At 40.4% G+C, this 26,093-nt stretch overlaps 1 protein-coding gene across 1 annotated transcript in view; it reads left to right on the plus strand.

Annotated features, from left to right (window-relative positions):
• The window catches only part of LOC124006915 (solute carrier family 46 member 3-like), a 35,575-nt gene extending 9,761 nt beyond the window's left edge, over nucleotides 1–25,814 (plus strand). The window contains exons 4-5 of the mRNA XM_046317105.1: nucleotides 1–69; nucleotides 25,673–25,814. The exon at nucleotides 1–69 is cut by the window's left edge and continues 88 nt beyond it. Of these exons, the coding sequence (XP_046173061.1) occupies nucleotides 1–69; nucleotides 25,673–25,814 (211 nt within the window). The remainder of the gene's footprint in view (nucleotides 70–25,672) is intronic.
• Nucleotides 25,815–26,093: the final 279 nt, after the last annotated feature.

Below are 26,093 nucleotides of genomic sequence, written 5' to 3' on the forward strand. Positions count from 1 at the left end.
CTCCTGGTTCCCTGGATTCAGCTTCCTGCTGGCCTCAGCCATCGCACTCATACCGGCTGTTCTGATTGGGTGAGTCAGTCAACACAACCATTCTGATTGGCTAACTCAGTCAACACAACCATTCTGATTGGGTTGGTCAGTCAACAAAACCATTCTGATTGGGTTGGTCAGTCAACAAAACCATTCTGATTGGGTGGGTCAGTCAACAAAACCATTCTGATTGGGTGGGTCAGTCAACAAAACCATTCTGATTCACAGGTGTAATACAAGAAATGCTTATGTTCCTAGCTCCAACAGTGCAGTAATATCTAACAACAACAAATCGTATAGATAAAAGCCGGGATCAAAATAAATCAAAGTCAAATCAATTTGTATAAATGCTTATGTTCCTAGCAATACACATATTTAACTAGATGCAGTTATCTCTAAATGCAGCTCCAACAGTGCAGTAGTATCTAACTAAATGCTTATGTTCCTAGCTCCAACAGTGCAGTAATATCTAACTAAATGCTAGCTCCAACAGTGCAGTAATATCTAACTAAATGCTAGCTCCAACAGTGCAGTAGTATCTAACTAAATGCTTATGTTCCTAGCTCCAATAGTGCAGTAATATCTAACTAAATGCTTGTGTTCCTAGCTCCAACAGTGCAGTAGTATCTAACCAAATGCTAGCTCCAACAGTGCAGTAGTATCTAACTAAATGCTTATGTTCCTAGCTCCAATAGTGCAGTAATATCTAACTAAATGCTTGTGTTCCTAGCTCCAACAGTGCAGTAGTATCTAACTAAATGCTTGTGTTCCTAGCTCCAACAGTGCAGTAGTATCTAACTAAATGCTTATGTTCCTAGCTCCAACAGTGCAGTAGTATCTAACTAAATGCTTATGTTCCTAGCTCCAACAGTGCAGTAGTATCTAACTAAATGCTTATGTTCCTAGCTCCAACAGTGCAGTAGTATCTAACTAAATGCTTATGTTCCTAGCTCCAACAGTGCAGTAGTATCTAACTAAATGCTTATGTTCCTAGCTCCAACAGTGCAGTAGTATCTAACTAAATGCTTATGTTCCTAGCTCCAACAGTGCAGTAGTATCTAACTAAATGCTTATGTTCCTAGCTCCAACAGTGCAGTAGTATCTAACCAAATGCTAGCTCCAACAGTGCAGTAGTATCTAACCAAATGCTAGCTCCAACAGTGCAGTAGTATCTAACCAAATGCTAGCTCCAACAGTGCAGTAGTATCTAACCAAATGCTAGCTCCAACAATGCAGTAATATCTAACCAAATGCTAGCTCCAACAGTGCAGTAATATCTAACCAAATGCTTATGTTCCTAGCTCCAACAGTGCAGTAATATCTAACCAAATGCTAGCTCCAACAATGCAGTAATATCTAACCAAATGCTAGCTCCAACAGTGCAGTAATATCTAACCAAATGCTTATGTTCCTAGCTCCAACAGTGCAGTAATATCTAACCAAATGCTAGCTCCAACAGTGCAGTAATATCTAACCAAATGCTAGCTCCAACAGTGCAGTAGTATCTAACTAAATGCTTGCTCCAACAGTGCAGTAGTATCTAACTAAATGCTAGCTCCAACAGTGCAGTAATATCTAACCAAATGCTAGCTCCAACAGTGCAGTAATATCTAACCAAATGCTAGCTCCAACAGTGCAGTAGTATCTAACCAAATGCTAGCTCCAACAGTGCAGTAGTATCTAACTAAATGCTAGCTCCAACAGTGCAGTAGTATCTAACCAAATGCTAGCTCCAACAGTGCAGTAGTATCTAACCAAATGCTAGCTCCAACAGTGCAGTAGTATCTAACCAAATGCTAGCTCCAACAGTGCAGTAGTATCTAACCAAATGCTAGCTCCAACAGTGCAGTAGTATCTAACTAAATGCTAGCTCCAACAGTGCAGTAATATCTAACTAAATGCTTATGTTCCTAGCTCCAACAGTGCAGTAATATCTAACTAAATGCTTGTGTTTCTAGCTCCAACAGTGCAGTAGTATCTAACTAAATGCTTATGTTCCTAGCTCCAACAGTGCAGTAGTATCTAACTAAATGCTTATGTTCCTAGCTCCAACAGTGCAGTAGTATCTAACCAAATGCTTGTGTTCCTAGCTCCAACAGTGCAGTAATATCTAACCAAATGCTAGCTCCAACAGTGCAGTAATATCTAACCAAATGCTTATGTTCCTAGCTCCAACAGTGCAGTAGTATCTAACCAAATGCTAGCTCCAACAGTGCAGTAATATCTAACCAAATGCTAGCTCCCTCAGTGCAGTAGTATCTAACTAAATGCTAGCTCCAACAGTGCAGTAGTATCTAACTAAATGCTAGCTCCAACAGTGCAGTAGTATCTAACCAAATGCTAGCTCCAACAGTGCAGTAGTATCTAACCAAATGCTAGCTCCAACAATGCAGTAATATCTAACCAAATGCTAGCTCCAACAGTGCAGTAGTATCTAACCAAATGCTAGCTCCAACAATGCAGTAGTATTTAACCAAATGTTTATGTTCCTAGCTCCAACAGTGCAGTAGTATCTAACCAAATGCTTATGTTCCTAGCTCCAACAGTGCAGTAGTATCTAACCAAATGCTAGCTCCAACAGTGCAGTAGTATCTAACCAAATGCTTATGTTCCTAGCTCCAACAGTGCAGTAGTATCTAACCAAATGCTAGCTCCAACAATGCAGTAATATCTAACCAAATGCTAGCTCCAACAGTGCAGTAATATCTAACCAAATGCTTATGTTCCTAGCTCCAACAGTGCAGTAATATCTAACCAAATGCTAGCTCCAACAGTGCAGTAATATCTAACCAAATGCTAGCTCCAACAGTGCAGTAATATCTAACCAAATGCTAGCTCCAACAGTGCAGTAATATCTAACCAAATGCTAGCTCCAACAGTGCAGTAGTATCTAACTAAATGCTAGCTTCAACAGTGCAGTAGTATCTAACCAAATGCTAGCTCCAACAGTGCAGTAGTATCTAACCAAATGCTAGCTCCAACAGTGCAGTAGTATCTAACCAAATGCTAGCTCCAACAGTGCAGTAGTATCTAACTAAATGCTAGCTTCAACAGTGCAGTAATATCTAACCAAATGCTAGCTCCAACAGTGCAGTAGTATCTAACTAAATGCTAGCTCCAACAGTGCAGTAGTTTCTAACCAAATGCTAGCTCCAACAGTGCAGTAGTATCTAACTAAATGCTAGCTCCAACAGTGCAGTAGTATCTAACCAAATGCTAGCTCCAACAGTGCAGTAGTATGTAACCAAATGCTAGCTCCAACAGTGCAGTAGTATCTAACTAAATGCTTATGTTCCTAGCTCCAACAGTGCAGTAGTATCTAACTAAATGCTTGCTCCAACAGTGCAGTAGTATCTAACTAAATGCTTGCTCCAACAGTGCAGTAGTATCTAACTAAATGCTTGCTCCAACAGTGCAGTAGTATCTAACTAAATGCTAGCTTCAACAGTGCAGTAGTTTCTAACCAAATGCTAGCTCCAACAGTGCAGTAGTATCTAACTAAATGCTTGCTCCAACAGTGCAGTAGTATCTAACTAAATGCTTGCTCCAACAGTGCAGTAGTATCTAACTAAATGCTAGCTCCAACAGTGCAGTAGTATGTAACCAAATGCTAGCTCCAACAGTGCAGTAGTATCTAACTAAATGCTTATGTTCCTAGCTCCAACAGTGCAGTAGTATCTAACTAAATGCTTGCTCCAACAGTGCAGTAGTATCTAACTAAATGCTTGCTCCAACAGTGCAGTAGTATCTAACTAAATGCTTGCTCCAACAGTGCAGTAGTATCTAACTAAATGCTTATGTTCCTAGCTCCAACAGTGCAGTAGTATCTAACCAAATGCTAGCTCCAACAGTGCAGTAGTATCTAACTAAATGCTAGCTCCAACAGTGCAGTAGTATCTAACTAAATGCTAGCTCCAACAGTGCAGTAGTATCTAACTAAATGCTAGCTCCAACAGTGCAGTAGTATCTAACCAAATTCTAGCTCCAACAGTGCAGTAGTATCTAACTAAATGCTAGCTCCAACAGTGCAGTAGTATCTAACCAAATTCTAGCTCCAACAGTGCAGTAGTATCTAACCAAATTCTAGCTCCAACAGTGCAGTAGTATCTAACTAAATGCTTATGTTCTAGCTCCAACAGTGCAGTAGTATCTAACTAAATGCTTATGTTCTAGCTCCAACAGTGCAGTAGTATCTAACCAAATTCTAGCTCCAACAGTGCAGTAGTATCTAACTAAATGCTTATGTTCTAGCTCCAACAGTGCAGTAGTATCTAACTAAATGCTTATGTTCTAGCTCCAACAGTGCAGTAGTATCTAACTAAATGCTTATGTTCTAGCTCCAACAGTGCAGTAGTATCTAACTAAATGCTTATGTTCTAGCTCCAACAGTGCAGTAGTATCTAACCAAATTCTAGCTCCAACAGTGCAGTAGTATCTAACTAAATGCTTATGTTCTAGCTCCAACAGTGCAGTAGTATCTAACTAAATGCTTATGTTCTAGCTCCAACAGTGCAGTAGTATCTAACTAAATGCTTATGTTCTAGCTCCAACAGTGCAGTAGTATCTAACTAAATGCTTATGTTCTAGCTCCAACAGTGCAGTAGTATCTAACTAAATGCTTATGTTCTAGCTCCAACAGTGCAGTAGTATCTAACCAAATTCTAGCTCCAACAGTGCAGTAGTATCTAACTAAATGCTTATGTTCTAGCTCCAACAGTGCAGTAGTATCTAACTAAATGCTTATGTTCTAGCTCCAACAGTGCAGTAGTATCTAACTAAATGCTTATGTTCTAGCTCCAACAGTGCAGTAGTATCTAACTAAATGCTTATGTTCTAGCTCCAACAGTGCAGTAGTATCTAACCAAATTCTAGCTCCAACAGTGCAGTAGTATCTAACTAAATGCTTATGTTCTAGCTCCAACAGTGCAGTAGTATCTAACTAAATGCTTATGTTCTAGCTCCAACAGTGCAGTAGTATCTAACTAAATGCTTGCTCCAACAGTGCAGTAGTATCTAACTAAATGCTTGCTCCAACAGTGCAGTAGTATCTAACTAAATGCTAGCTCCAACAGTGCAGTAGTATGTAACCAAATGCTAGCTCCAACAGTGCAGTAGTATCTAACTAAATGCTTATGTTCCTAGCTCCAACAGTGCAGTAGTATCTAACTAAATGCTTGCTCCAACAGTGCAGTAGTATCTAACTAAATGCTTGCTCCAACAGTGCAGTAGTATCTAACTAAATGCTTGCTCCAACAGTGCAGTAGTATCTAACTAAATGCTTATGTTCCTAGCTCCAACAGTGCAGTAGTATCTAACCAAATGCTAGCTCCAACAGTGCAGTAGTATCTAACTAAATGCTAGCTCCAACAGTGCAGTAGTATCTAACTAAATGCTAGCTCCAACAGTGCAGTAGTATCTAACTAAATGCTAGCTCCAACAGTGCAGTAGTATCTAACCAAATTCTAGCTCCAACAGTGCAGTAGTATCTAACTAAATGCTAGCTCCAACAGTGCAGTAGTTTCTAACCAAATGCTAGCTCCAACAGTGCAGTAGTATCTAACTAAATGCTAGCTCCAACAGTGCAGTAGTATCTAACCAAATGCTAGCTCCAACAGTGCAGTAGTATGTAACCAAATGCTAGCTCCAACAGTGCAGTAGTATCTAACTAAATGCTTATGTTCCTAGCTCCAACAGTGCAGTAGTATCTAACTAAATGCTTGCTCCAACAGTGCAGTAGTATCTAACTAAATGCTTGCTCCAACAGTGCAGTAGTATCTAACTAAATGCTAGCTCCAACAGTGCAGTAGTATCTAACCAAATTCTAGCTCCAACAGTGCAGTAGTATCTAACTAAATGCTAGCTCCAACAGTGCAGTAGTTTCTAACCAAATGCTAGCTCCAACAGTGCAGTAGTATCTAACTAAATGCTAGCTCCAACAGTGCAGTAGTATCTAACCAAATGCTAGCTCCAACAGTGCAGTAGTATGTAACCAAATGCTAGCTCCAACAGTGCAGTAGTATCTAACTAAATGCTTATGTTCCTAGCTCCAACAGTGCAGTAGTATCTAACTAAATGCTTGCTCCAACAGTGCAGTAGTATCTAACTAAATGCTTGCTCCAACAGTGCAGTAGTATCTAACTAAATGCTTGCTCCAACAGTGCAGTAGTATCTAACTAAATGCAAGCTTCAACAGTGCAGTAGTTTCTAACCAAATGCTAGCTCCAACAGTGCAGTAGTATCTAACTAAATGCTTGCTCCAACAGTGCAGTAGTATCTAACTAAATGCTTGCTCCAACAGTGCAGTAGTATCTAACTAAATGCTAGCTCCAACAGTGCAGTAGTATGTAACCAAATGCTAGCTCCAACAGTGCAGTAGTATCTAACTAAATGCTTATGTTCCTAGCTCCAACAGTGCAGTAGTATCTAACTAAATGCTTGCTCCAACAGTGCAGTAGTATCTAACTAAATGCTAGCTCCAACAGTGCAGTAGTATCTAACTAAATGCTAGCTCCAACAGTGCAGTAGTATCTAACCAAATTCTAGCTCCAACAGTGCAGTAGTATCTAACTAAATGCTAGCTCCAACAGTGCAGTAGTTTCTAACCAAATGCTAGCTCCAACAGTGCAGTAGTATCTAACTAAATGCTAGCTCCAACAGTGCAGTAGTATCTAACCAAATGCTAGCTCCAACAGTGCAGTAGTATGTAACCAAATGCTAGCTCCAACAGTGCAGTAGTATCTAACTAAATGCTTATGTTCCTAGCTCCAACAGTGCAGTAGTATCTAACTAAATGCTTGCTCCAACAGTGCAGTAGTATCTAACTAAATGCTTGCTCCAACAGTGCAGTAGTATCTAACTAAATGCTAGCTCCAACAGTGCAGTAGTATCTAACCAAATTCTAGCTCCAACAGTGCAGTAGTATCTAACTAAATGCTAGCTCCAACAGTGCAGTAGTTTCTAACCAAATGCTAGCTCCAACAGTGCAGTAGTATCTAACTAAATGCTAGCTCCAACAGTGCAGTAGTATCTAACCAAATGCTAGCTCCAACAGTGCAGTAGTATGTAACCAAATGCTAGCTCCAACAGTGCAGTAGTATCTAACTAAATGCTTATGTTCCTAGCTCCAACAGTGCAGTAGTATCTAACTAAATGCTTGCTCCAACAGTGCAGTAGTATCTAACTAAATGCTTGCTCCAACAGTGCAGTAGTATCTAACTAAATGCTTGCTCCAACAGTGCAGTAGTATCTAACTAAATGCAAGCTTCAACAGTGCAGTAGTTTCTAACCAAATGCTAGCTCCAACAGTGCAGTAGTATCTAACTAAATGCTTGCTCCAACAGTGCAGTAGTATCTAACTAAATGCTTGCTCCAACAGTGCAGTAGTATCTAACTAAATGCTAGCTCCAACAGTGCAGTAGTATGTAACCAAATGCTAGCTCCAACAGTGCAGTAGTATCTAACTAAATGCTTATGTTCTAGCTCCAACAGTGCAGTAGTATCTAACCAAATTCTAGCTCCAACAGTGCAGTAGTATCTAACTAAATGCTTATGTTCTAGCTCCAACAGTGCAGTAGTATCTAACTAAATGCTTATGTTCTAGCTCCAACAGTGCAGTAGTATCTAACTAAATGCTTATGTTCTAGCTCCAACAGTGCAGTAGTATCTAACTAAATGCTTATGTTCTAGCTCCAACAGTGCAGTAGTATCTAACTAAATGCTTATGTTCTAGCTCCAACAGTGCAGTAGTATCTAACCAAATTCTAGCTCCAACAGTGCAGTAGTATCTAACTAAATGCTTATGTTCTAGCTCCAACAGTGCAGTAGTATCTAACTAAATGCTTATGTTCTAGCTCCAACAGTGCAGTAGTATCTAACTAAATGCTTATGTTCTAGCTCCAACAGTGCAGTAGTATCTAACTAAATGCTTATGTTCTAGCTCCAACAGTGCAGTAGTATCTAACTAAATGCTTATGTTCTAGCTCCAACAGTGCAGTAGTATCTAACCAAATTCTAGCTCCAACAGTGCAGTAGTATCTAACTAAATGCTTATGTTCTAGCTCCAACAGTGCAGTAGTATCTAACTAAATGCTTATGTTCTAGCTCCAACAGTGCAGTAGTATCTAACTAAATGCTTATGTTCTAGCTCCAACAGTGCAGTAGTATCTAACTAAATGCTTATGTTCTAGCTCCAACAGTGCAGTAGTATCTAACCAAATTCTAGCTCCAACAGTGCAGTAGTATCTAACTAAATGCTTATGTTCTAGCTCCAACAGTGCAGTAGTATCTAACTAAATGCTTATGTTCTAGCTCCAACAGTGCAGTAGTATCTAACTAAATGCTTGCTCCAACAGTGCAGTAGTATCTAACTAAATGCTTGCTCCAACAGTGCAGTAGTATCTAACTAAATGCTAGCTCCAACAGTGCAGTAGTATGTAACCAAATGCTAGCTCCAACAGTGCAGTAGTATCTAACTAAATGCTTATGTTCCTAGCTCCAACAGTGCAGTAGTATCTAACTAAATGCTTGCTCCAACAGTGCAGTAGTATCTAACTAAATGCTTGCTCCAACAGTGCAGTAGTATCTAACTAAATGCTTGCTCCAACAGTGCAGTAGTATCTAACTAAATGCTTATGTTCCTAGCTCCAACAGTGCAGTAGTATCTAACCAAATGCTAGCTCCAACAGTGCAGTAGTATCTAACTAAATGCTAGCTCCAACAGTGCAGTAGTATCTAACTAAATGCTAGCTCCAACAGTGCAGTAGTATCTAACTAAATGCTAGCTCCAACAGTGCAGTAGTATCTAACCAAATTCTAGCTCCAACAGTGCAGTAGTATCTAACTAAATGCTAGCTCCAACAGTGCAGTAGTTTCTAACCAAATGCTAGCTCCAACAGTGCAGTAGTATCTAACTAAATGCTAGCTCCAACAGTGCAGTAGTATCTAACTAAATGCTTGCTCCAACAGTGCAGTAGTATCTAACTAAATGCTTGCTCCAACAGTGCAGTAGTATCTAACTAAATGCTAGCTCCAACAGTGCAGTAGTATCTAACCAAATTCTAGCTCCAACAGTGCAGTAGTATCTAACTAAATGCTAGCTCCAACAGTGCAGTAGTTTCTAACCAAATGCTAGCTCCAACAGTGCAGTAGTATCTAACTAAATGCTAGCTCCAACAGTGCAGTAGTATCTAACCAAATGCTAGCTCCAACAGTGCAGTAGTATGTAACCAAATGCTAGCTCCAACAGTGCAGTAGTATCTAACTAAATGCTTATGTTCCTAGCTCCAACAGTGCAGTAGTATCTAACTAAATGCTTGCTCCAACAGTGCAGTAGTATCTAACTAAATGCTTGCTCCAACAGTGCAGTAGTATCTAACTAAATGCTTGCTCCAACAGTGCAGTAGTATCTAACTAAATGCTTGCTCCAACAGTGCAGTAGTATCTAACTAAATGCTTATGTTCCTAGCTCCAACAGTGCAGTAGTATCTAACCAAATGCTAGCTCCAACAGTGCAGTAGTATCTAACTAAATGCTAGCTCCAACAGTGCAGTAGTATCTAACTAAATGCTAGCTCCAACAGTGCAGTAGTATCTAACTAAATGCTAGCTCCAACAGTGCAGTAGTATCTAACCAAATTCTAGCTCCAACAGTGCAGTAGTATCTAACTAAATGCTAGCTCCAACAGTGCAGTAGTATCTAACCAAATTCTAGCTCCAACAGTGCAGTAGTATCTAACCAAATTCTAGCTCCAACAGTGCAGTAGTATCTAACTAAATGCTTATGTTCTAGCTCCAACAGTGCAGTAGTATCTAACTAAATGCTTATGTTCTAGCTCCAACAGTGCAGTAGTATCTAACCAAATTCTAGCTCCAACAGTGCAGTAGTATCTAACTAAATGCTTATGTTCTAGCTCCAACAGTGCAGTAGTATCTAACTAAATGCTTATGTTCTAGCTCCAACAGTGCAGTAGTATCTAACTAAATGCTTATGTTCTAGCTCCAACAGTGCAGTAGTATCTAACTAAATGCTTATGTTCTAGCTCCAACAGTGCAGTAGTATCTAACCAAATTCTAGCTCCAACAGTGCAGTAGTATCTAACTAAATGCTTATGTTCTAGCTCCAACAGTGCAGTAGTATCTAACTAAATGCTTATGTTCTAGCTCCAACAGTGCAGTAGTATCTAACTAAATGCTTATGTTCTAGCTCCAACAGTGCAGTAGTATCTAACTAAATGCTTATGTTCTAGCTCCAACAGTGCAGTAGTATCTAACTAAATGCTTATGTTCTAGCTCCAACAGTGCAGTAGTATCTAACCAAATTCTAGCTCCAACAGTGCAGTAGTATCTAACTAAATGCTTATGTTCTAGCTCCAACAGTGCAGTAGTATCTAACTAAATGCTTATGTTCTAGCTCCAACAGTGCAGTAGTATCTAACTAAATGCTTATGTTCTAGCTCCAACAGTGCAGTAGTATCTAACTAAATGCTTATGTTCTAGCTCCAACAGTGCAGTAGTATCTAACCAAATTCTAGCTCCAACAGTGCAGTAGTATCTAACTAAATGCTTATGTTCTAGCTCCAACAGTGCAGTAGTATCTAACTAAATGCTTATGTTCTAGCTCCAACAGTGCAGTAGTATCTAACTAAATGCTTGCTCCAACAGTGCAGTAGTATCTAACTAAATGCTTGCTCCAACAGTGCAGTAGTATCTAACTAAATGCTAGCTCCAACAGTGCAGTAGTATGTAACCAAATGCTAGCTCCAACAGTGCAGTAGTATCTAACTAAATGCTTATGTTCCTAGCTCCAACAGTGCAGTAGTATCTAACTAAATGCTTGCTCCAACAGTGCAGTAGTATCTAACTAAATGCTTGCTCCAACAGTGCAGTAGTATCTAACTAAATGCTTGCTCCAACAGTGCAGTAGTATCTAACTAAATGCTTATGTTCCTAGCTCCAACAGTGCAGTAGTATCTAACCAAATGCTAGCTCCAACAGTGCAGTAGTATCTAACTAAATGCTAGCTCCAACAGTGCAGTAGTATCTAACTAAATGCTAGCTCCAACAGTGCAGTAGTATCTAACTAAATGCTAGCTCCAACAGTGCAGTAGTATCTAACCAAATTCTAGCTCCAACAGTGCAGTAGTATCTAACTAAATGCTAGCTCCAACAGTGCAGTAGTTTCTAACCAAATGCTAGCTCCAACAGTGCAGTAGTATCTAACTAAATGCTAGCTCCAACAGTGCAGTAGTATCTAACCAAATGCTAGCTCCAACAGTGCAGTAGTATGTAACCAAATGCTAGCTCCAATAGTGCAGTAGTATCTAACTAAATGCTTATGTTCCTAGCTCCAACAGTGCAGTAGTATCTAACTAAATGCTTGCTCCAACAGTGCAGTAGTATCTAACTAAATGCTTGCTCCAACAGTGCAGTAGTATCTAACTAAATGCTAGCTCCAACAGTGCAGTAGTATCTAACCAAATTCTAGCTCCAACAGTGCAGTAGTATCTAACTAAATGCTAGCTCCAACAGTGCAGTAGTTTCTAACCAAATGCTAGCTCCAACAGTGCAGTAGTATCTAACTAAATGCTAGCTCCAACAGTGCAGTAGTATCTAACCAAATGCTAGCTCCAACAGTGCAGTAGTATGTAACCAAATGCTAGCTCCAACAGTGCAGTAGTATCTAACTAAATGCTTATGTTCCTAGCTCCAACAGTGCAGTAGTATCTAACTAAATGCTTGCTCCAACAGTGCAGTAGTATCTAACTAAATGCTTGCTCCAACAGTGCAGTAGTATCTAACTAAATGCTTGCTCCAACAGTGCAGTAGTATCTAACTAAATGCTAGCTCCAACAGTGCAGTAGTATGTAACCAAATGCTAGCTCCAACAGTGCAGTAGTATCTAACTAAATGCTTATGTTCCTAGCTCCAACAGTGCAGTAGTATCTAACTAAATGCTTGCTCCAACAGTGCAGTAGTATCTAACTAAATGCTAGCTCCAACAGTGCAGTAGTATCTAACTAAATGCTAGCTCCAACAGTGCAGTAGTATCTAACCAAATTCTAGCTCCAACAGTGCAGTAGTATCTAACTAAATGCTAGCTCCAACAGTGCAGTAGTTTCTAACCAAATGCTAGCTCCAACAGTGCAGTAGTATCTAACTAAATGCTAGCTCCAACAGTGCAGTAGTATCTAACCAAATGCTAGCTCCAACAGTGCAGTAGTATGTAACCAAATGCTAGCTCCAACAGTGCAGTAGTATCTAACTAAATGCTTATGTTCCTAGCTCCAACAGTGCAGTAGTATCTAACTAAATGCTTGCTCCAACAGTGCAGTAGTATCTAACTAAATGCTTGCTCCAACAGTGCAGTAGTATCTAACTAAATGCTAGCTCCAACAGTGCAGTAGTATCTAACCAAATTCTAGCTCCAACAGTGCAGTAGTATCTAACTAAATGCTAGCTCCAACAGTGCAGTAGTTTCTAACCAAATGCTAGCTCCAACAGTGCAGTAGTATCTAACTAAATGCTAGCTCCAACAGTGCAGTAGTATCTAACCAAATGCTAGCTCCAACAGTGCAGTAGTATGTAACCAAATGCTAGCTCCAACAGTGCAGTAGTATCTAACTAAATGCTTATGTTCCTAGCTCCAACAGTGCAGTAGTATCTAACTAAATGCTTGCTCCAACAGTGCAGTAGTATCTAACTAAATGCTTGCTCCAACAGTGCAGTAGTATCTAACTAAATGCTTGCTCCAACAGTGCAGTAGTATCTAACTAAATGCAAGCTTCAACAGTGCAGTAGTTTCTAACCAAATGCTAGCTCCAACAGTGCAGTAGTATCTAACTAAATGCTTGCTCCAACAGTGCAGTAGTATCTAACTAAATGCTTGCTCCAACAGTGCAGTAGTATCTAACTAAATGCTTATGTTCTAGCTCCAACAGTGCAGTAGTATCTAACCAAATTCTAGCTCCAACAGTGCAGTAGTATCTAACTAAATGCTTATGTTCTAGCTCCAACAGTGCAGTAGTATCTAACTAAATGCTTATGTTCTAGCTCCAACAGTGCAGTAGTATCTAACTAAATGCTTGCTCCAACAGTGCAGTAGTATCTAACTAAATGCTTGCTCCAACAGTGCAGTAGTATCTAACTAAATGCTAGCTCCAACAGTGCAGTAGTATGTAACCAAATGCTAGCTCCAACAGTGCAGTAGTATCTAACTAAATGCTTATGTTCCTAGCTCCAACAGTGCAGTAGTATCTAACTAAATGCTTGCTCCAACAGTGCAGTAGTATCTAACTAAATGCTTGCTCCAACAGTGCAGTAGTATCTAACTAAATGCTTGCTCCAACAGTGCAGTAGTATCTAACTAAATGCTTATGTTCCTAGCTCCAACAGTGCAGTAGTATCTAACCAAATGCTAGCTCCAACAGTGCAGTAGTATCTAACTAAATGCTAGCTCCAACAGTGCAGTAGTATCTAACTAAATGCTAGCTCCAACAGTGCAGTAGTATCTAACTAAATGCTAGCTCCAACAGTGCAGTAGTATCTAACCAAATTCTAGCTCCAACAGTGCAGTAGTATCTAACTAAATGCTAGCTCCAACAGTGCAGTAGTTTCTAACCAAATGCTAGCTCCAACAGTGCAGTAGTATCTAACTAAATGCTAGCTCCAACAGTGCAGTAGTATCTAACCAAATGCTAGCTCCAACAGTGCAGTAGTATGTAACCAAATGCTAGCTCCAACAGTGCAGTAGTATCTAACTAAATGCTTATGTTCCTAGCTCCAACAGTGCAGTAGTATCTAACTAAATGCTTGCTCCAACAGTGCAGTAGTATCTAACTAAATGCTTGCTCCAACAGTGCAGTAGTATCTAACTAAATGCTAGCTCCAACAGTGCAGTAATATCTAACCAAATGCTAGCTCCAACAGTGCAGTAGTATCTAACCAAATGCTAGCTCCAACAATGCAGTAGTATTTAACCAAATGTTTATGTTCCTAGCTCCAACAGTGCAGTAGTATCTAACCAAATGCTTATGTTCCTAGCTCCAACAGTGCAGTAGTATCTAACCAAATGCTAGCTCCAACAGTGCAGTAGTATCTAACCAAATGCTTATGTTCCTAGCTCCAACAGTGCAGTAGTATCTAACCAAATGCTAGCTCCAACAATGCAGTAATATCTAACCAAATGCTAGCTCCAACAGTGCAGTAATATCTAACCAAATGCTTATGTTCCTAGCTCCAACAGTGCAGTAATATCTAACCAAATGCTAGCTCCAACAGTGCAGTAATATCTAACCAAATGCTAGCTCCAACAGTGCAGTAATATCTAACCAAATGCTAGCTCCAACAGTGCAGTAATATCTAACCAAATGCTAGCTCCAACAGTGCAGTAGTATCTAACTAAATGCTAGCTTCAACAGTGCAGTAGTATCTAACCAAATGCTAGCTCCAACAGTGCAGTAGTATCTAACCAAATGCTAGCTCCAACAGTGCAGTAGTATCTAACCAAATGCTAGCTCCAACAGTGCAGTAGTATCTAACTAAATGCTAGCTTCAACAGTGCAGTAATATCTAACCAAATGCTAGCTCCAACAGTGCAGTAGTATCTAACTAAATGCTAGCTCCAACAGTGCAGTAGTTTCTAACCAAATGCTAGCTCCAACAGTGCAGTAGTATCTAACTAAATGCTAGCTCCAACAGTGCAGTAGTATCTAACCAAATGCTAGCTCCAACAGTGCAGTAGTATGTAACCAAATGCTAGCTCCAACAGTGCAGTAGTATCTAACTAAATGCTAGCTCCAACAGTGCAGTAGTATCTAACTAAATGCTAGCTCCAACAGTGCAGTAGTATCTAACCAAATTCTAGCTCCAACAGTGCAGTAGTATCTAACTAAATGCTTGCTCCAACAGTGCAGTAGTATCTAACCAAATGCTTATGTTCCTAGCTCCAACAGTGCAGTAGTATCTAACCAAATGCTAGCTCCAACAGTGCAGTAGTATCTAACTAAATGCTAGCTCCAACAGTGCAGTAGTATCTAACTAAATGCTAGCTCCAACAGTGCAGTAGTATCTAACTAAATGCTAGCTCCAACAGTGCAGTAGTATCTAACCAAATTCTAGCTCCAACAGTGCAGTAGTATCTAACTAAATGCTAGCTCCAACAGTGCAGTAGTTTCTAACCAAATGCTAGCTCCAACAGTGCAGTAGTATCTAACTAAATGCTAGCTCCAACAGTGCAGTAGTATCTAACCAAATGCTAGCTCCAACAGTGCAGTAGTATGTAACCAAATGCTAGCTCCAACAGTGCAGTAGTATCTAACTAAATGCTTATGTTCCTAGCTCCAACAGTGCAGTAGTATCTAACTAAATGCTTGCTCCAACAGTGCAGTAGTATCTAACTAAATGCTTGCTCCAACAGTGCAGTAGTATCTAACTAAATGCTAGCTCCAACAGTGCAGTAATATCTAACCAAATGCTAGCTCCAACAGTGCAGTAGTATCTAACCAAATGCTAGCTCCAACAATGCAGTAGTATTTAACCAAATGTTTATGTTCCTAGCTCCAACAGTGCAGTAGTATCTAACCAAATGCTTATGTTCCTAGCTCCAACAGTGCAGTAGTATCTAACCAAATGCTAGCTCCAACAGTGCAGTAGTATCTAACCAAATGCTTATGTTCCTAGCTCCAACAGTGCAGTAGTATCTAACCAAATGCTAGCTCCAACAATGCAGTAATATCTAACCAAATGCTAGCTCCAACAGTGCAGTAATATCTAACCAAATGCTTATGTTCCTAGCTCCAACAGTGCAGTAATATCTAACCAAATGCTAGCTCCAACAGTGCAGTAATATCTAACCAAATGCTAGCTCCAACAGTGCAGTAATATCTAACCAAATGCTAGCTCCAACAGTGCAGTAATATCTAACCAAATGCTAGCTCCAACAGTGCAGTAGTATCTAACTAAATGCTAGCTTCAACAGTGCAGTAGTATCTAACCAAATGCTAGCTCCAACAGTGCAGTAGTATCTAACCAAATGCTAGCTCCAACAGTGCAGTAGTATCTAACCAAATGCTAGCTCCAACAGTGCAGTAGTATCTAACTAAATGCTAGCTTCAACAGTGCAGTAATATCTAACCAAATGCTAGCTCCAACAGTGCAGTAGTATCTAACTAAATGCTAGCTCCAACAGTGCAGTAGTTTCTAACCAAATGCTAGCTCCAACAGTGCAGTAGTATCTAACTAAATGCTAGCTCCAACAGTGCAGTAGTATCTAACCAAATGCTAGCTCCAACAGTGCAGTAGTATGTAACCAAATGCTAGCTCCAACAGTGCAGTAGTATCTAACTAAATGCTTATGTTCCTAGCTCCAACAGTGCAGTAGTATCTAACTAAATGCTTGCTCCAACAGTGCAGTAGTATCTAACTAAATGCTTGCTCCAACAGTGCAGTAGTATCTAACTAAATGCTTGCTCCAACAGTGCAGTAGTATCTAACTAAATGCTAGCTTCAACAGTGCAGTAGTTTCTAACCAAATGCTAGCTCCAACAGTGCAGTAGTATCTAACTAAATGCTTGCTCCAACAGTGCAGTAGTATCTAACTAAATGCTTGCTCCAACAGTGCAGTAGTATCTAACTAAATGCTAGCTCCAACAGTGCAGTAGTATGTAACCAAATGCTAGCTCCAACAGTGCAGTAGTATCTAACTAAATGCTTATGTTCCTAGCTCCAACAGTGCAGTAGTATCTAACTAAATGCTTGCTCCAACAGTGCAGTAGTATCTAACTAAATGCTTGCTCCAACAGTGCAGTAGTATCTAACTAAATGCTTGCTCCAACAGTGCAGTAGTATCTAACTAAATGCTTATGTTCCTAGCTCCAACAGTGCAGTAGTATCTAACCAAATGCTAGCTCCAACAGTGCAGTAGTATCTAACTAAATGCTAGCTCCAACAGTGCAGTAGTATCTAACTAAATGCTAGCTCCAACAGTGCAGTAGTATCTAACTAAATGCTAGCTCCAACAGTGCAGTAGTATCTAACCAAATTCTAGCTCCAACAGTGCAGTAGTATCTAACTAAATGCTAGCTCCAACAGTGCAGTAGTATCTAACCAAATTCTAGCTCCAACAGTGCAGTAGTATCTAACCAAATTCTAGCTCCAACAGTGCAGTAGTATCTAACTAAATGCTTATGTTCTAGCTCCAACAGTGCAGTAGTATCTAACTAAATGCTTATGTTCTAGCTCCAACAGTGCAGTAGTATCTAACCAAATTCTAGCTCCAACAGTGCAGTAGTATCTAACTAAATGCTTATGTTCTAGCTCCAACAGTGCAGTAGTATCTAACTAAATGCTTATGTTCTAGCTCCAACAGTGCAGTAGTATCTAACTAAATGCTTATGTTCTAGCTCCAACAGTGCAGTAGTATCTAACTAAATGCTTATGTTCTAGCTCCAACAGTGCAGTAGTATCTAACCAAATTCTAGCTCCAACAGTGCAGTAGTATCTAACTAAATGCTTATGTTCTAGCTCCAACAGTGCAGTAGTATCTAACTAAATGCTTATGTTCTAGCTCCAACAGTGCAGTAGTATCTAACTAAATGCTTATGTTCTAGCTCCAACAGTGCAGTAGTATCTAACTAAATGCTTATGTTCTAGCTCCAACAGTGCAGTAGTATCTAACTAAATGCTTATGTTCTAGCTCCAACAGTGCAGTAGTATCTAACCAAATTCTAGCTCCAACAGTGCAGTAGTATCTAACTAAATGCTTATGTTCTAGCTCCAACAGTGCAGTAGTATCTAACTAAATGCTTATGTTCTAGCTCCAACAGTGCAGTAGTATCTAACTAAATGCTTATGTTCTAGCTCCAACAGTGCAGTAGTATCTAACTAAATGCTTATGTTCTAGCTCCAACAGTGCAGTAGTATCTAACCAAATTCTAGCTCCAACAGTGCAGTAGTATCTAACTAAATGCTTATGTTCTAGCTCCAACAGTGCAGTAGTATCTAACTAAATGCTTATGTTCTAGCTCCAACAGTGCAGTAGTATCTAACTAAATGCTTGCTCCAACAGTGCAGTAGTATCTAACTAAATGCTTGCTCCAACAGTGCAGTAGTATCTAACTAAATGCTAGCTCCAACAGTGCAGTAGTATGTAACCAAATGCTAGCTCCAACAGTGCAGTAGTATCTAACTAAATGCTTATGTTCCTAGCTCCAACAGTGCAGTAGTATCTAACTAAATGCTTGCTCCAACAGTGCAGTAGTATCTAACTAAATGCTTGCTCCAACAGTGCAGTAGTATCTAACTAAATGCTTGCTCCAACAGTGCAGTAGTATCTAACTAAATGCTTATGTTCCTAGCTCCAACAGTGCAGTAGTATCTAACCAAATGCTAGCTCCAACAGTGCAGTAGTATCTAACTAAATGCTAGCTCCAACAGTGCAGTAGTATCTAACTAAATGCTAGCTCCAACAGTGCAGTAGTATCTAACTAAATGCTAGCTCCAACAGTGCAGTAGTATCTAACCAAATTCTAGCTCCAACAGTGCAGTAGTATCTAACTAAATGCTAGCTCCAACAGTGCAGTAGTTTCTAACCAAATGCTAGCTCCAACAGTGCAGTAGTATCTAACTAAATGCTAGCTCCAACAGTGCAGTAGTATCTAACCAAATGCTAGCTCCAACAGTGCAGTAGTATGTAACCAAATGCTAGCTCCAACAGTGCAGTAGTATCTAACTAAATGCTTATGTTCCTAGCTCCAACAGTGCAGTAGTATCTAACTAAATGCTTGCTCCAACAGTGCAGTAGTATCTAACTAAATGCTTGCTCCAACAGTGCAGTAGTATCTAACTAAATGCTAGCTCCAACAGTGCAGTAGTATCTAACCAAATTCTAGCTCCAACAGTGCAGTAGTATCTAACTAAATGCTAGCTCCAACAGTGCAGTAGTTTCTAACCAAATGCTAGCTCCAACAGTGCAGTAGTATCTAACTAAATGCTAGCTCCAACAGTGCAGTAGTATCTAACCAAATGCTAGCTCCAACAGTGCAGTAGTATGTAACCAAATGCTAGCTCCAACAGTGCAGTAGTATCTAACTAAATGCTTATGTTCCTAGCTCCAACAGTGCAGTAGTATCTAACTAAATGCTTGCTCCAACAGTGCAGTAGTATCTAACTAAATGCTTGCTCCAACAGTGCAGTAGTATCTAACTAAATGCTTGCTCCAACAGTGCAGTAGTATCTAACTAAATGCAAGCTTCAACAGTGCAGTAGTTTCTAACCAAATGCTAGCTCCAACAGTGCAGTAGTATCTAACTAAATGCTTGCTCCAACAGTGCAGTAGTATCTAACTAAATGCTTGCTCCAACAGTGCAGTAGTATCTAACTAAATGCTAGCTCCAACAGTGCAGTAGTATGTAACCAAATGCTAGCTCCAACAGTGCAGTAGTATCTAACTAAATGCTTATGTTCCTAGCTCCAACAGTGCAGTAGTATCTAACTAAATGCTTGCTCCAACAGTGCAGTAGTATCTAACTAAATGCTAGCTCCAACAGTGCAGTAGTATCTAACTAAATGCTAGCTCCAACAGTGCAGTAGTATCTAACCAAATTCTAGCTCCAACAGTGCAGTAGTATCTAACTAAATGCTAGCTCCAACAGTGCAGTAGTTTCTAACCAAATGCTAGCTCCAACAGTGCAGTAGTATCTAACTAAATGCTAGCTCCAACAGTGCAGTAGTATCTAACCAAATGCTAGCTCCAACAGTGCAGTAGTATGTAACCAAATGCTAGCTCCAACAGTGCAGTAGTATCTAACTAAATGCTTATGTTCCTAGCTCCAACAGTGCAGTAGTATCTAACTAAATGCTTGCTCCAACAGTGCAGTAGTATCTAACTAAATGCTTGCTCCAACAGTGCAGTAGTATCTAACTAAATGCTAGCTCCAACAGTGCAGTAGTATCTAACCAAATTCTAGCTCCAACAGTGCAGTAGTATCTAACTAAATGCTAGCTCCAACAGTGCAGTAGTTTCTAACCAAATGCTAGCTCCAACAGTGCAGTAGTATCTAACTAAATGCTAGCTCCAACAGTGCAGTAGTATCTAACCAAATGCTAGCTCCAACAGTGCAGTAGTATGTAACCAAATGCTAGCTCCAACAGTGCAGTAGTATCTAACTAAATGCTTATGTTCCTAGCTCCAACAGTGCAGTAGTATCTAACTAAATGCTTGCTCCAACAGTGCAGTAGTATCTAACTAAATGCTTGCTCCAACAGTGCAGTAGTATCTAACTAAATGCTTGCTCCAACAGTGCAGTAGTATCTAACTAAATGCAAGCTTCAACAGTGCAGTAGTTTCTAACCAAATGCTAGCTCCAACAGTGCAGTAGTATCTAACTAAATGCTTGCTCCAACAGTGCAGTAGTATCTAACTAAATGCTTGCTCCAACAGTGCAGTAGTATCTAACTAAATGCTAGCTCCAACAGTGCAGTAGTATGTAACCAAATGCTAGCTCCAACAGTGCAGTAGTATCTAACTAAATGCTTATGTTCCTAGCTCCAACAGTGCAGTAGTATCTAACTAAATGCTTGCTCCAACAGTGCAGTAGTATCTAACTAAATGCTTGCTCCAACAGTGCAGTAGTATCTAACTAAATGCTTGCTCCAACAGTGCAGTAGTATCTAACTAAATGCTTATGTTCCTAGCTCCAACAGTGCAGTAGTATCTAACCAAATGCTAGCTCCAACAGTGCAGTAGTATCTAACTAAATGCTAGCTCCAACAGTGCAGTAGTATCTAACTAAATGCTAGCTCCAACAGTGCAGTAGTATCTAACTAAATGCTAGCTCCAACAGTGCAGTAGTATCTAACCAAATGCTAGCTCCAACAGTGCAGTAGTATCTAACTAAATGCTAGCTCCAACAGTGCAGTAGTATCTAACCAAATTCTAGCTCCAACAGTGCAGTAGTATCTAACCAAATTCTAGCTCCAACAGTGCAGTAGTATCTAACTAAATGCTTATGTTCTAGCTCCAACAGTGCAGTAGTATCTAACTAAATGCTTATGTTCTAGCTCCAACAGTGCAGTAGTATCTAACCAAATTCTAGCTCCAACAGTGCAGTAGTATCTAACTAAATGCTTATGTTCTAGCTCCAACAGTGCAGTAGTATCTAACTAAATGCTTATGTTCTAGCTCCAACAGTGCAGTAGTATCTAACTAAATGCTTATGTTCTAGCTCCAACAGTGCAGTAGTATCTAACTAAATGCTTATGTTCTAGCTCCAACAGTGCAGTAGTATCTAACCAAATTCTAGCTCCAACAGTGCAGTAGTATCTAACTAAATGCTTATGTTCTAGCTCCAACAGTGCAGTAGTATCTAACTAAATGCTTATGTTCTAGCTCCAACAGTGCAGTAGTATCTAACTAAAATGTTCTAGCTCCAACAGTGCAGTAGTATCTAACTAAATGCTTATGTTCTAGCTCCAACAGTGCAGTAGTATCTAACTAAATGCTTATGTTCTAGCTCCAACAGTGCAGTAGTATCTAACCAAATTCTAGCTCCAACAGTGCAGTAGTATCTAACTAAATGCTTATGTTCTAGCTCCAACAGTGCAGTAGTATCTAACTAAATGCTTATGTTCTAGCTCCAACAGTGCAGTAGTATCTAACTAAATGCTTATGTTCTAGCTCCAACAGTGCAGTAGTATCTAACTAAATGCTTATGTTCTAGCTCCAACAGTGCAGTAGTATCTAACCAAATTCTAGCTCCAACAGTGCAGTAGTATCTAACTAAATGCTTATGTTCTAGCTCCAACAGTGCAGTAGTATCTAACTAAATGCTTATGTTCTAGCTCCAACAGTGCAGTAGTATCTAACTAAATGCTTGCTCCAACAGTGCAGTAGTATCTAACTAAATGCTTGCTCCAACAGTGCAGTAGTATCTAACTAAATGCTAGCTCCAACAGTGCAGTAGTATGTAACCAAATGCTAGCTCCAACAGTGCAGTAGTATCTAACTAAATGCTTATGTTCCTAGCTCCAACAGTGCAGTAGTATCTAACTAAATGCTTGCTCCAACAGTGCAGTAGTATCTAACTAAATGCTTGCTCCAACAGTGCAGTAGTATCTAACTAAATGCTTGCTCCAACAGTGCAGTAGTATCTAACTAAATGCTTATGTTCCTAGCTCCAACAGTGCAGTAGTATCTAACCAAATGCTAGCTCCAACAGTGCAGTAGTATCTAACTAAATGCTAGCTCCAACAGTGCAGTAGTATCTAACTAAATGCTAGCTCCAACAGTGCAGTAGTATCTAACTAAATGCTAGCTCCAACAGTGCAGTAGTATCTAACCAAATTCTAGCTCCAACAGTGCAGTAGTATCTAACTAAATGCTAGCTCCAACAGTGCAGTAGTATCTAACCAAATTCTAGCTCCAACAGTGCAGTAGTATCTAACCAAATTCTAGCTCCAACAGTGCAGTAGTATCTAACTAAATGCTTATGTTCTAGCTCCAACAGTGCAGTAGTATCTAACTAAATGCTTATGTTCTAGCTCCAACAGTGCAGTAGTATCTAACCAAATTCTAGCTCCAACAGTGCAGTAGTATCTAACTAAATGCTTATGTTCTAGCTCCAACAGTGCAGTAGTATCTAACTAAATGCTTATGTTCTAGCTCCAACAGTGCAGTAGTATCTAACTAAATGCTTATGTTCTAGCTCCAACAGTGCAGTAGTATCTAACTAAATGCTTATGTTCTAGCTCCAACAGTGCAGTAGTATCTAACCAAATTCTAGCTCCAACAGTGCAGTAGTATCTAACTAAATGCTTATGTTCTAGCTCCAACAGTGCAGTAGTATCTAACTAAATGCTTATGTTCTAGCTCCAACAGTGCAGTAGTATCTAACTAAATGCTTATGTTCTAGCTCCAACAGTGCAGTAGTATCTAACTAAATGCTTATGTTCTAGCTCCAACAGTGCAGTAGTATCTAACCAAATTCTAGCTCCAACAGTGCAGTAGTATCTAACTAAATGCTTATGTTCTAGCTCCAACAGTGCAGTAGTATCTAACTAAATGCTTATGTTCTAGCTCCAACAGTGCAGTAGTATCTAACTAAATGCTTATGTTCTAGCTCCAACAGTGCAGTAGTATCTAACTAAATGCTTATGTTCTAGCTCCAACAGTGCAGTAGTATCTAACCAAATTCTAGCTCCAACAGTGCAGTAGTATCTAACTAAATGCTTATGTTCTTCCAACATAGTATCTAACTAAATGCTTATGTTCTAGCTCCAACAGTGCAGTAGTATCTAACTAAATGCTTATGTTCCTAGCTCCAACAGTGCAGTAGTATCTAACTAAATGCTTATGTTCCTAGCTCCAACAGTGCAGTAATACCTAACAATATAAAACAATACACGCAAATCCAAAACATGTAAAGAAAGAAGTTAAGAAATATAGAAAAATTAGAATGAGCACTGTCAGAGTCCGAAATATAAATGAAGCCCCTAGAGTCGATGTCCGAAGCCCCCCGCGGAAATATAATTAGCATAATTAAAAGATCCTCAAACAGATATCTACTGTGTCCGCCGATATCGCACTTCCTCCTCTGCTGTGAACGGAGCTAGAGCAGTGTTTATCAGACCGTCCCTAAAATCGGTCTTCTCACCAAATTGCCTGTAGCGTCCGAACGGTTTGGCATATCATTATGATCCATCTATGGAAAGATCAGACTCTCACGACGGCGTTCTCCGTTTTGCTCTACGGGACCAGTGTTCCATGATTAAAGTGACCAGTGTTCCATGATTAAAGTGACCAGTGTTCCATTATTAAAGTGACCAGTGTTCCATTATTAAAGTGACCAGTGTTCCATTATTAAAGGGACCAGTGTTCCATTATTAAAGTGACCAGTGTTCCATTATTAAAGGGACCAGTGTTCCATGTCTATGTACATAGGGCGGCAGCCTCTAAGGTTCAGGGTAGAGAACCGGGTGGTAGCCGGCTAGTAACAGTGACTAAGGTTCAGGGTAGAGAACCGGGTGGTAGCCGGCTAGTAACAGTGACTAAGGTTCAGGGTAGAGAACCGGGTGGTAGCTGGCTAGTAACAGTGACTAAGGTTCAGGGTAGAGAACCGGGTGGTAGCCGGCTAGTAACAGTAATAATAATAATAATATATGCCATTTAGCAGACGCTTTTATCCAAAGCGACTTACAGTCATGTGTGCATACATTCTACGTATGGGTGGTCCCGGGGATCGAACCCACTACCCTGGCGTTACAAGCGCCATGCTAACAGTGACTAAGGTTCAGGACAGGGTACTGGGTGGTAGCCGGCTAGTAACAGTGACTAAGGTTCAGGGTAGAGAACCGGGTGGTAGCCGGCTAGTAACAGTGACGGGTTGTAGTATATTGTGATTGAGCTCTCTCTCCAGGGTTGTAGTATATTGTGATAGAGCTCTCTCTCTCCAGGGTTGTAGTATATTGTGATAGAGCTCTCTCTCTCCCAGGGTTGTAGTATATTGTGATTGAGCTCTCTCTCTCCCGGGTTGTAGTATATTGTGATAGAGCTCTCTCTCCAGGGTTGTAGTATATTGTGATAGAGCTCTCTCTCTCCAGGGTTGTAGTATATTGTGATAGAGCTCTCTCTCTCCAGGGTTGTAGTATATTGTGATAGAGCTCTCTCTCTCCAGGGTTGTAGTATATTGTGATAGAGCTCTCTCTCTCCAGGGTTGTAGTATATTGTGATTGAGCTCTCTCCCGGGTTGTAATATATTGTGATTGAGCTCTCTCCAGGGTTGTAGTATATTGTGATAGAGCTCTCTCTCTCCAGGGTTGTAGTATATTGTGATAGAGCTCTCTCTCCAGGGTTGTAGTATATTGTGATAGTGCTCTCTCTCTCCCTTGTTGTAGTATATTGTGATAGAGCTCTCTCTCTCTCCCTGGTTGTAGTATATTGTGATAGAGCTCTCTCTCTCCCTGGTTGTAGTATATTGTGATAGAGCTCTCTCTCCCTGGTTGTAGTATATTGTGATAGAGCTCTCTCTCTCCCTGGTTGTAGTATATTGTGATAGAGCTCTCTCTCTCCAGGGTTGTAATGTGTCTGTCTGTCTCCCAGGGTTGTAGTATATTGTGATAGTCTGTCTGTCTCCTGGTTGTAGTATATTGTGATCTGTCTGTCTCTCTCCCGGGTTGGTATATTGTGATCTGTCTGTCTCCAGGGTTGTAATGTGTCTGTCTGTCTGTCTCCAGGGTTGTAGTATATTGTGATAGAGCTCTCTCTCTCCAGGGTTGTAGTATATTGTGATAGAGCTCTCTCTCTCCCTGGTTGTAGTATATTGTGATTGAGCTCTCTCTCTCCAGGGTGTTAATGTGTCTGTCTGTCTCCAGGATAGGAATGTGTCTGTCTGTCTGTCTGTCTGTCTGTCTGTCTGTCTGTCTGTCTGTCTGTCTGTCTGTCTGTCTGTCTGAGTGATTTGTCACACTGAGCTGTCTGTCTGTCTACCTGTCTGAGTCACACTGAGTGATCTGTCTGTCTGTCTGTCTGTCTGTCTGTCTGTCTGAGTGTCTGTCTGTCTGAGTGATTTACCACACTGAGCTACCAGGGTGGAGTGATTTCTGTCTGAGCTACCACACTGAGCTACCACACTGTGATTTCTGTCTGTCTCCAGGGTGGTAATGTGTCTGTCTGTCTGTCTCCAGGGTGGTAATTTCCACACTGAGCTCCAGGGTGAGCTACCAATGTGTCTACCTGTCTGTCTCCAGGGTGGTGATTTCCACACTGAGGATGAAGAGGCCATTTACCACAGCTGATGATGACGAGGAGGAGACAGAGAGCTGTGGACAGTCACTACAGCTACCACACTGAGCTATCACACTGAGCTACCACACTGAGCTACCACACTGAGCTACCACACTGAGGTACCACACTGTGTGAGCTACCACACTCTGTGAACTACCACACTGAGCTACCACACTGAGCTACCACACTGAGTGATTTACCACGCTGAGTGATTTACCACGCTGAGCTACCACACTGAGCTACCACACTGAGTGATTTACCACACTGAGCTACCACACTGAGCTACCACA

Source organism: Oncorhynchus gorbuscha, linkage group LG20, assembly GCF_021184085.1.
Source record: "Oncorhynchus gorbuscha isolate QuinsamMale2020 ecotype Even-year linkage group LG20, OgorEven_v1.0, whole genome shotgun sequence".
In the NCBI taxonomy this organism is placed as follows: Eukaryota; Metazoa; Chordata; class Actinopteri; order Salmoniformes; family Salmonidae; genus Oncorhynchus; species Oncorhynchus gorbuscha.